This window comes from Rutidosis leptorrhynchoides, chromosome 11 (assembly GCF_046630445.1).
Source record: "Rutidosis leptorrhynchoides isolate AG116_Rl617_1_P2 chromosome 11, CSIRO_AGI_Rlap_v1, whole genome shotgun sequence".
Taxonomy (NCBI): domain Eukaryota; kingdom Viridiplantae; phylum Streptophyta; class Magnoliopsida; order Asterales; family Asteraceae; genus Rutidosis; species Rutidosis leptorrhynchoides.
Genome location: NC_092343.1, coordinates 45,567,006 through 45,578,846, shown reverse-complemented (window position 1 = coordinate 45,578,846; position 11,841 = coordinate 45,567,006). Strand labels below are relative to the sequence as shown.

Genomic DNA, 11,841 nt, shown 5'->3' with positions numbered 1-11,841 from the left:
CACGTTACGTAGCCATCTTCTACCACACATCCTACGTAACTTACATCCTCTATCATCTTCTAAAGGTTAACAGGTTAGTTCTTTATTAACTGGTACCTACAACCTTGCTTGGGGCCTTCTGATCGACGGACGTCATCGAAGGTGGACTTAATCACTTGGCCACCCCGCCGACATCATCATGTCGGCCAGGGTTATTCACGGTAGCCGGACCGGAGAGCCACGTTCTAAGATCCTTAAACCCCTCCTTTACGTTGAGCAAGCATGTTAAGACCCCTCGGTTAAAATATGCATGATCAAGTGGTGCTTTCATTGAGAGTCGAATTAATTCAAAACTGTTTAATTGTTCTTTCTTTTTAGGTTTTGAATTATGATTCGCTATTTACAGAATTTTTTGAATTTTTTCTTTTTAACAGTATCATGACTTCCGAGGAATCATCGGAGCATACTCAAACAGCAATTCAACACGCGCCGTCTGGTAGTCAGCAAACGCCAGTTTTGACTACGGAGGCGGCTGCTCAAGCAGGGTACACAATGTACCCCCCACCTGTATCTGGCGAACCCTTTCAGCGGTTTAAGCCGATATATCCGGATGAGGTTACACCGCCAAGAGCAAACTCACCAGTCACAACCACGCGGTTGGATTTTTCATCGGTGGATCCAAGGGTTATCCCGATAAACGCTGGTGGCGAAACCATGGGACCACATGTAGTTTGCTGCGGCCAGGTACCTATTTACAGTACCACTGTTTCGATACCTCTGCAGACGCAGACTATTCAGCAAAACTCGTCGTTTACACCCCTGCAACCTTGGCAACCACCGCGCCCAGTTTCTCAATTCTTAACCCCTGCGGATGCGCAGGCGTTACTTAACAGCTGGGGATTTGGTGTCATTCCAGACGCAAACTCTCATTGGGCGCCAATAACAGCGCAACAACAAAGCACAGCGCAAACGGTTGGGCTCTTGAGTGTGTATCCTCAGTTTTCGCAGGCATCTGCGCCACAGGTCTCGCTCCCCTTACAACCTGTGTATTCGGCATCTTCAAGTAATCCCTCTTTTCCAACACCGCAGCCGTGGGTATATCCGCAGATGCAGGGTCAACCTTGGCAAAATATTCAGGGGCAGGCTAATCTTGCAGGGCAATTTATGCAGGCCGCACCCCCTGACATGGTTCACTTATTTTCGCAGCCTGACTTCGTTCAGGACATGATGCGGCGTTTCTTTGCGGGTTTAAAAGGGGATCCTGTTAAACCACCTTTCGAGCTACCGACTACTTTTGACAAATTTCCTCCGCACATAACTGCATATCCGTTTCCAGCAGCACCAAAGATACCTGGTACGCTAGGTACTTATAATGGTTTGTCCGATCCGGATGACTTTTTACAGCGCTTTGAGGGTGCAATGCGCACTCAAGGTTGGGTGGATCCGGTTGCGTGCCAAATATTTCCAATGACCTTGCAGGGCATTGCTCGCGAATGGTTCAATAAACTCCCGGCGGGCAGTATTGCCGGATTCATGGATCTGCGAACAAAATTTTTATTGCAGTATCAGAATCAAAGACCACGCAAGCGCACTCACATTGAATGCCATGATATTACGCAGAAATCCAAGGAATCTTTGGGAGAGTATCTCACAAGGTATACTAATGAATGTTTGCGCATTCCAGATCTCAAGCCAGAACAACAGATATCAGGACTCATACATGGCATCAATTCAGAACGGCACCCAACGCTAGTCAAGCGTTTGCGTCATACGGTGCCAACAACTTACGCTGAGGCGCTTAAAGAATGTCACGATTATATGCGGAGTGGCGAAGATAACGATGTTCCCACAAGCAGCTCGCGAAATGAAAAAAAGGATGATGATGACCGCTCACGAGATCAAAACCGCGGAAATAATTCTCGCGGGCGTTACCATAGTGGCGGTCCTATCAGAAGTGAAAAGGGGAGATCTAATGGCAATTATCGAAGCAATAATCAGCGCGGCATCAACAATCAGAACTATGCGCTTCTTAAAAGCTTATCCAAAACGCCCAAAGAAATTTTGGCGACGGAGCCAGTATGCGCGACCTTCGCGGTCCCAACTCCGCTTACAGAATTTGGTAAGCGGGATAAGACAAAGTATTGTGAATTTCACGATGATTACGGGCACGATACGAATAGGTGTAAAAACTTGATGGAACGGGTACTGGAGGCGCTCCGTGCGGGTAAGTTGGATCACCTCAAACCGCCAAAGAAAGATAAAGGGAAAGCCACAGAAGAGGGGTCAAAAACTAAAACCTTCGCGTGGCAGAAAGTGGATAAGGCCAAAAATGCTGATTTAACCATTAACATGGTTGACGCAGAGAAATTAGGTCAGCGAAGAAAGTATAACGATCATCAGGATTGGGAACTTCTTCCAATCACTTTCCCTCCTGTGATGTCAATTGACAGGGTGAATGAACCTATCATTATCAAGTGCTGCATTCCTTCTTGCGGGGTGCAGGTCAAGCGCATGCATGTCGACACTGGGAGCGGCGTTGACATTATGTACGAGCATTGCTATCAATTTCTTCCTGAACACGTGAAGGCGCAGCTACGTCCGTCTGATATCACGCTGTCTGGTTTTTCCGGAGAAAGCTCATGGCCCGTGGGACGGATAGAGTTATTAATAGAGCTCGAAGATGACAAGAATCCGCAGTTAATAAGGAACGAATTAGTTGACTTTTATGTGGTTCGCTCGACTTCGCGATATAATGCGCTACTGGGAAGAAATTTCATACGGCGTTTTAACATCATACCTTCGGTAGTGCACGGTTTGATTAAGTTTCCTACTAAGGGAGGAGTTGCCACAATGGCGTCACATCAAACGATTGAGATATGTGCGTCAGTTGTGCAAATTAACATCCCTAGCGTCGGGGAGCAGATTGCAAGCAGTGCGGTCATTGCTAATCGCTTGCATCCAGATAAGGGTATAAAAATCGGCGCAGGTTTATCAGCTGAAACCAAGGCTAAGTTACATGGTATATTGTCCGCAAACGCAGATGTTTTCGCATGGCGCGAATCAGATATGACAGGTGTCCCGCGGGACATTGCGGAACATAAATTGAATGTTAATCCATCGCTCACACCTGTTAGACAAAAGAAGCGGCATATGGCTTTAGACCGCAGTGATTGGCTATGCGCAGAAGTAGACAACCTTGTCAAAGCAAACATTCTACGCGAAGTGCGTTATCAAACATGGGTTGCCAATCCGGTGTTGGTGAAAAAGGCTGATGGTAACTGGCGAATGTGCGTTGATTTTAAAGACATTAACAAAGCATGTCCTAAAGACAATTACCCTCTCCCGGAGATAGACTGGAAGGTTGAATCTTTGTCTGGATTCAGATATAAGTGCTTTCTGGACGCATACAAAGGTTATCACCAAATTCTAATGGCTGCGGAAGACGAAGACAAGACTGCTTTTCATACGCCGCAGGGTATTTATTGTTACACAAAGATGCCTTTCGGCTTGAAGAACGCGGGCACGACCTATCAGCGTGTAATTGTCGCAGCATTCAAGCCTCAAATTGGCAGAAATCTTGAAGCGTATGTCGATGACTTGGTAATCAAAAGCAACACCGAAGAAGACATGCTCGCAGACATCCTAGAAACGTTTGCGTCTCTGCGAAGGATCAACATGAAGCTTAATTCGCTTAAATGTAGCTTTGGAGAGGAGGAAGGCAAGTTTCTAGGTCATGTGGTGACAGCGCGGGGTATCAAGGCTAATCCCAAAAAGATTGAAGCTATTGATAATTTACCATCTCCGAAAACAAAGAAAGATGTGCAGAGTCTCACTGGGAAGCTCGCAGCAATCACGCGGTTTTTGTCAAAAGCCGCAGAGCGTCAGCTACCATTCTTTAACACTTTGAAAAACTGTTTGAAGAAAAAGGATTTTGTCTGGACTCAGGAAGCAGAATCAGCCTTTCAGGAGATGAAAAAGGTGCTTGCAGAGTTACCAACACTTACTGCGCCAGTCCCTGGGGAGACGTTAACGCTGTACCTTGCGGCATCAAAGGAAGCAATCAGTTCAGTTCTCATCGCAGACCGCGAAAAGACACAAATGCCGGTCTACTTCGTAAGCAAGACGCTGACATCAAGCGAAGTAAACTACTCGCCAATAGAGAAGCTAGTATATGCGCTTGTCCATACAGCGCGGCGTTTGCGCCGATACTTTCAAGCACATCCGATTGTGGTTCTAACTGATCAGCCAATCAAACAAGTACTGTACAAGCCCGAGATTTCTGGCCGAATGGCCAAGTGGGCAGTCGAATTGGGAGAACATGAAATAAACTTTTCTTCACGCAGTGCGGTTAAGGGTCAAATACTTGCTGACTACCTAGCAGAAATACCTGCGGATGTCGAAGCGTCAGCAGAACATCAAGATCCGCCCGCACCTGTTCTATCACCATGGGAATTATACACCGATGGTGCGTGTAGCGCATCTGGCGCAGGCGCAGGTGTAATTTTGACAGGTCCAGGCGGTGAGAAACATACGTACGCACTGCGGTTTAATTTTGCTGTCACAAACAATGAAGCAGAGTATGAGGCTCTGCTAGCAGGTATGCGCATCGCGCATAAGTTAAATGTTAAAATCTTGCACGCTTACGTGGATTCAAAGCTAGTATGCAATCAAGTCTGCGGAGACTTCGAAGCGCACGACATTGCTATGCAGCAATATTTATCGCTTGTTCATAATCTCGCTGACCAGTTCGAGGCTTTTCAAATCTCGCACGTAATGCGGGGGCAAAATAAGAAGGCGGATGCGCTAAGCAAACTAGCTGCCTTGGCTTTTGATCATATGGGTAAGAAAATTCTAATAGGGGAACTCAACGCAAAATCTATTGTCATGATGCCTCTAGTGGCACCGGTTGAGGAATCAAGCCCAACGTGGATGACGCCCATCATCGCTTTTTTACGGGACGGCACTTCACCCGCGGACTCCTCTGATGCGAAGAAAGTCCGCACAAAGGCACCGCTTTATGCCCTTGAGGTTGACGTCTTGTATCGAAAAAACTATTTGGGACCGCATTTAAGGTGCATAGGTCCGAAAGAGGCAGAGGAAGTTATACGCGAGGTGCATGAGGGTGCATGCGCCCTTCATTCGGGACACAGGTCCATTGTGTCAAAAATCATGCGGTTAGGTTATTATTGGCCTACTATGTACGCAGACACGGCGCGTATTGTCAAGCAATGCGAATCATGCCAAATACATGCACCTATCAGCAGGGCACCTGCGCATCCAATGATACCGGTCTCCTCACCATGGCCATTCTGCAAATGGGCGATCGACATAGTCGGACCATTCCCCAAAGGCCAAGGTAATATTGCCATTCATTTGCTAAATATGCTACTTACGTCATTATCTTACGCATACTCTGCACACGCAGGAAATGTCAAATTCTTAATTGTTGCAATCGATTACTTCACGAAGTGGGTCGAAGCGAAACCGCTGGCAACAATTTCAGGGAAAAGAGTGCGGAATTTTGTATGGGAAGACATTGTCTGTCGATTCGGCATACCCAATGAAATTGTTAGTGATAACGGTACACAATTTGCCGGCGATCCTTTTCGCAGTTGGTGTGCGGAGCTTAATATTAAGCAAACTTTTACTTCAGTTGCGCATCCGCAGGCGAATGGCCAGTGCGAAGTTACCAACCGAGATATAGTTGCTGGAATCAAGGCAAGGTTGGGTCATGACCGCGTTGGTTGGGTGGATGAGCTTCCAAAGGTTTTATGGGCGCATAGAACCACACCCAAAGCAAGCACTGGTGAGACTCCGTTTAGTTTGGTTTATGGGTCAGAAGCTGTTGTACCCGCAGAGATTGGGGTACCAACGTTCCGCATACAAAACTTTGATGAGCAAAATAACTCTGAAGCTCTGCGGGAAAATCTTAATCTGCTTGAAGAACGCAGACTCTCTGCGGCTGTTAACGAAGCAAATAACAAGCAGAAAATCGCAAAGTATTACAATCAGCGTGTGCGTTCACGCACTTATAAGTGCGGTGATTTGGTTTGGCGCCAGAACGATGCAAGTCATGCGGAAGATACTGGGAAACTGGGACCTCGTTGGGAGGGCCCATACAGGGTAGCAAAAGCAAGCAACACCGGGGCATACCATCTAGAGACATTAGATGGCAAACCTGTGAAACGCACTTAGCATGCGACGTTATTGAAAAAATGTTACATGTAGCTAGATGGACTTGATCACTCCAATTTGTTTAGCACATTATTTTTTGTATTTTTCATCCTTTCGGATATGTCGCAGTTGTAATCATAATTAATGCCAAATAAAAATAATTACATGCGCATACTTTTGTTGTCCATTTATATTTTTTGTATGCGGTTCCTGCCTACTTAAGGGGTGTCCTCTAGCCCCCGTGCGGCAGAAGCCTGTTTGGTTACAAGGCTAGACAATAACGGCAGGCGAAGGGAATTGGTTTTCCCCTAGCCAAGCGCCACGCAGACTAGATGGCTGCAAAGTCGACTTTAAAAAAAAAAATACAAGCATTGGTTTGCTTGTGCGTAATCGCTCTCGCATTGGTTTGCTTGAGGAACTCCTAAGCATAAAAACATTGGTTTGTTTTTAGTTGCGTTTGCTTACCATACAACTAATAGTGCACCTCTAGTACATGACAAAGCAATAGCGCAGTAGCTTTTGAGTCTAAATTATTAAAGGTAAGTTAAAATATTGGTTTATTTTACGCAGTACCATCCGCATACGCATAAGTTGTGGTTAACTATGCGCATGCGCATGCGGTTCATAATTTTTTTTGATTCGCGATATATAAACAAGGACATCACGCATGCATAACAGACAAACATATATACACATCCAAATAAATTATTACATAAGTAATTGTTTCACATGCCTGCCCAACATGGGACTTAGGGCTCCAAAATACATTTACAATTACCTGCCTAAGATTAGGGCTTACGGCACAAACTACTCTAGTAATCCTCCTTCAAAAACCCATCAAGCGGCATCGTCGGGTCAGCCGCAAACGCATTGATCAAAGGGATAGGGATGGACTTGATTGCCTCTTCCGCCTCCAGCAGCGCCGCGGCCGTTCCCTCCTTTAATTTCTTTTGGACAATGTCGGGGAACGGTGGAGTTAGGCCGCATGCCTGGATCACTTCCCGCACAGCCTTGTTCACCTCATGGTCCTTGACCGCATCGACATAGGCATTAAACCGGTCGGACACGGGCTCGGAGTCCATCACTTTCTGCGCAATTGCGGGGAGTGCGGTGCGCAGCTTTGTCATATCTGCCTCGGCCAGCTCGCGGTTGGTAACCGCATCGTCCCTCTCCCTCGTCACCTTTTCCAACTCCAGCCTCACTCGCTCAGTTTCCCCCTTTGCCTGATCAACCGCACCCACAAGCTCTTGATTCTTTTTTCTTTCTTGAATCAAGAGGGTCTTGGTTTCGGCCGCAGTCAATTCAACAGCTTTGCGGGCCTCCTCAGCAGCGTCCCTGTCCTTCTTGACCTGATCTACACCCGCCTGCAGCAAACCCAACTCCACCTCTTTGCGCAGTGCAACATCGTATAGGCTGGAGGATCGACGGGCTTGATCCGCAAACATCCCAAAGAATACCAGCCCGTTCTGGACAAAGGCGTTGAGCGCCTGGTTAAACGGCAGCGCGGCCAGTTGCTCGCGGAACTCTGCTGGGAAGATTTGCTGCAAGAATGCAGATTGCTCCGCAGCATTTTCTGCGGAGGACTGGCAAAGTTGGCGGAGGTTGGCAACACGGAAGCTGCCTTGCGGAGGAGGTAATGTAGACTCAGACTCGACGGGTATCGCCTTGTCTTTGGATGTGGCAGTGGCCTCCAGCTCGGGGTTGACCCGCGGTGTTGTTGGCTGCGTCTCCTCCACATGCTCTGCAAAATACTCAGATTAGTACGCAGATTTTTCTACGCGGTATACATGCGAAAAAATAAACGCTCACCATTAATGGGGGGAGGTAGGTCTGCGGACCGCGGCTCGATGGCAACAAAATTGTCGTTGCGCATGTCCTCCAGCTGCTTAGGAGTCATCTTCTTCTTCTTCTGAGCCTCGGACGTCCCAGCCGCCTTGCGTTTATTGCCTGACTCTGCCGGCGTTTCCTCCACATGTTCGCTAGCAGCTGCCTGCTCTAGCTGTTTGTCCACATCCTGCTTGCGGAAAGAGATCCCAGCAATCTCCTCCGCGGTAAGCACCTTCTTCATCCTCATCTCTGCAAACAATAAACGTCTGCGTTAGAAAATATACAAAAATTTATGTAAGTACGCGTTTATGCTATTCCTACCCTTTCCATCGGGGCCAACTATGGCCGGCCGCACATCCTCCCAAGGCCAATACGCGGAGATCTTCCCCAACCGCAGCATAACATTACCATACGAACGGTGCACCATTTGTGCGTTGACGCACTGCTTCAACAACTTTTTCTCCTCGTCATCCAACGCTGGCATCTTGTTCACATCTTTTTCTACCTTCTCGCACCAAATGAGCGTCTGCGGGAAGCCAGTGCCTACTACGGTCTGGTCGACGAAGAAAAAAGTTTCTTTCCAACTTCCCGCATTCGATTTCGGGGTTTTTGTGAAATTTTGGCGTGCGAAGAAGGTGAACCAAGATTTATGGTGGCTGGCTAAGCGGAATAGGTGGCAAAAAACCTTCACCAATGGTACTGTGTTGAGTGCAACACACCACATCTCGAATAGAACGATTTTGCCTATAGCATACGGGTGCAATTGCCCTAGCCCTACTTTGAAATGATCTAGTACGCCTAAAAAGAAGTCGGAGGGTGGAACCCTAAAATTACCATGCTTAAAAGCATGTTCGTAGATCACCACCTTATTCTCTGGTGGCTGATGGGCTCGCTGGCTAGGCAGTGGTGGTACCGGATTGTAACCCGCTAGAAGGGGGTATTGCTTAACTAAGTGGTCGATGTTTTTCTGGCCTATGTTGGACTCTACATTCTCTACGAAAGTTTCATTAGCTTTGGTCATTTTTAGATGAATGGAGAACGACTGACCTTTAAATGACGATCGGAATATGACGGAGTTGATCGGAATTGATAGGATTTGGAGGCGTGAGCGTATTTGGGAAGCTTGACACCGGAAAAGTGAAAATGTGTGTGATTTGGGGCTATTTATAGGCAAGATTGGGGGAGCGTGGGTTGGAATGGTGTGATCGTGGCCATACACGTGTAATGCAATCGACGGGTAGCATTTGCTGATCGCGCGTGGTGTCAGTTAAGAATGATTACAAACACGCGCGTGGTTCGCACGCGCCTGCGGCACTGTTACTTTATGTCTTGTCAGCCGAATGGGCTTCTGCGATTGTGACAGGCATCGAGGCGCACGCGAGGACATTAAATGCTCGTCGTCCTTTTGTTTTCTCTTTTTCGCTTAATAGTTTGATATCATATGACTTGCGTCATATAACATCAAACTGGGGGGACTTAATGATACCGCAGCCCGCATGCGCATGTAACATACACACGGGCATGCGCTATGGTGCGTATGCGGGGTGCTCTCATGCGTCATGCGGCATGCGGATCCGTATCTGGTCCCTTTACGGCGGTTGCTTAGCTAACAAGCAAATATCTTTTCCATAATTATATCCGTGATTCGGGGGAGATGGTTATGGAAACGATTATCACTATCCTATGACGGTTCTAGAATTAGGGTTTGCCTATAAATACAAACCCTAATCGTCGTTAGCAACATACCACGTTACGTAGCCATCTTCTACCACACATCCTACGTAACTTACATCCTCTATCATCTTCTAAAGGTTAACAGGTTAGTTCTTTATTAACTGGTACCTACAACCTTGCTTGGGGCCTTCTGATCGACGGACGTCATCGAAGGTGGACTTAATCACTTGGCCACCCCGCCGACATCATCATGTCGGCCAGGGTTATTCACGGTAGCCGGACCGGAGAGCCACGTTCTAAGATCCTTAAACCCCTCCTTTACGTTGAGCAAGCATGTTAAGACCCCTCGGTTAAAATATGCATGATCAATAGTTGATATCCTGTGTATTTCATAACAAAAACTTGTTTGACTTTCTATCCTCTTAAATGAGCTTTTTGATTAATACTTTTTAATATATTATTATATTTAATTTAATATATATACTTTAGAACGATACTATAACAATTAAAGTAATATCATCGAAGCGGTATACGAGGGGTGGTCTGTTTGTCTTCAACGAGTAGGTGCATGATCGATTCCAAGGGCCTGCCAACAATTAGCTTTTTGGAGGGAGTTCTTCCAACCTTCAACCGTACCGCCATGGTTGTTGCGCTTTGGGTTTCCTCCTAACCTCCTAACGCGTGTATGAGTGGTATATGATCACGAAGGTGGTTAAGTTCTCTCTCAGTGATGTCGATATTGACGTTAAAAAAACAAGTAAAGTAATGATTTCATTTAAAATCAACAAAGTTGGTGAGTGGCTAGATGCTGAGAATTTAACAGGCGAACAACATTTTAATATAACACATACATGCAAAGTTGTGAAGATATAAATTCATGCTTTTAGTTTTTGATACTTGGGTAACTTTCCCTTTTCCCAAAGTTGACTCTCTCATTGGCTGGTGGGTTAGTTGGACCTGTACCTCTCTTTTTATAGGTTTATTTATCTTTTGAATCAAAGTTATGACTTATGAAAAGCTTAATATATTCATATTATATCATAGTCCGTAATAGATAGGAGTAATAGATACTCCGTAATAGATTTCAGATCAATATATAAACTAATAATGTTTTCTTATTCGGACTATAATGTTTTTTTATTAGGACTATTCTAACACGACAATTACTCTCATTTCAAGATCTCGTGGTCGATTATTACCATTTTTTTTGACGACCCGGAAATTTTCGACCAAATTTAAACTTAATCTTTATATGATTTCTACACGATAAGCAAAGTCTGTAAAGTTGAGTCTCAAAAAGTTTGAACTGTTTCACATATTCAATTGACCTTCGGCTGCTTTCGACGATTCACGAACAATTAATTGTAAATAGATATGTGTGTATGTATATATATAAATGATAATTAGAAATATAATTTGAAATATTTTATGTTGTTATTATTTAAGTAAAATAAAATAAAAATAGCATATCATAATAATTATTATTTAAAAACATAGATATATATAAATAATGTATATTAAAAATAAATATTAAATAATTGTAATACTCGTTTGATGTTTTGATTGATATTAAGCAAGTTAAATTCAAATTTACGTAATTTTAAAATAAACGGTGATACGAAAATGAGTTATATAAACTATAGGCTTATTAAAAATATAATTAGGAACTATTTGTTTAATTTTAAAAAAATTTATATTTTAGGAGTGATTATTTTTTACTTAGGGGTTGGGGGTAAATAATTAATGTAATTTTTATTTAATAATTTATGATCTAATTTTATACCATAATAACCAAAATAAATAAATATAGTTAATTTAAAAATATGGGATTTTTATGAAGCTGTCTGTTAAAACTGTCGGTAGTATACACCCAACAAATTGTCACGAGGATGGTTACTATGTTTGCTTTTGATTGATTCATTGAAAATAATGTTGATACTTATTATTATTATAGTATTTAAGTTTACTTTTTTGTTTTGCAAGTAATATTTTACAGAGTATCATTATATATGCATATATATATTTTGCATCTCATCAAACCACCATGAATAACTTCTACCTCTTGTTTCATACGAACACCACTTCAAACCCACTTAGTTTTTTTTTTTTTTTTCTATTTCCTTTCTTTTCTTGCTTTCTACTTCTACTTTAAGAACCATCACCACCTATCATAATCACATTTCATTC

General features: G+C 44.2%; 1 protein-coding gene across 1 annotated transcript; it reads right to left on the bottom strand.

Annotated features, from left to right (window-relative positions):
- Positions 1-6,912: 6,912 nt before the first annotated feature.
- LOC139874519 (uncharacterized) lies at positions 6,913-9,001 on the bottom strand. The gene is made up of 3 exons (XM_071861943.1): positions 8,815-9,001; positions 7,963-8,229; positions 6,913-7,894 (listed from the first exon to the last, which is right to left on the bottom strand). Exons 1-3 carry the CDS (start codon positions 8,999-9,001, stop codon positions 6,966-6,968), a joined length of 1,383 nt encoding a protein of 460 aa, XP_071718044.1. The 3' UTR covers positions 6,913-6,965.
- Positions 9,002-11,841: the final 2,840 nt, after the last annotated feature.

Coding starts and splice junctions, on each gene's coding strand:
- LOC139874519 (XM_071861943.1), bottom strand. CDS start 9,001: ATGACCAAAGCTAATGAAACTTTCGTAGAGAATGTAGAGTCCAACATA. Junction 8,230..8,814: donor CGAACATGCTTTTAAGCATG/GTAATTTTAGGG, acceptor TATTGTTTGCAG/AGATGAGGATGAAGAAGGTG. Junction 7,895..7,962: donor CCTACCTCCCCCCATTAATG/GTGAGCGTTTAT, acceptor AGTATTTTGCAG/AGCATGTGGAGGAGACGCAG.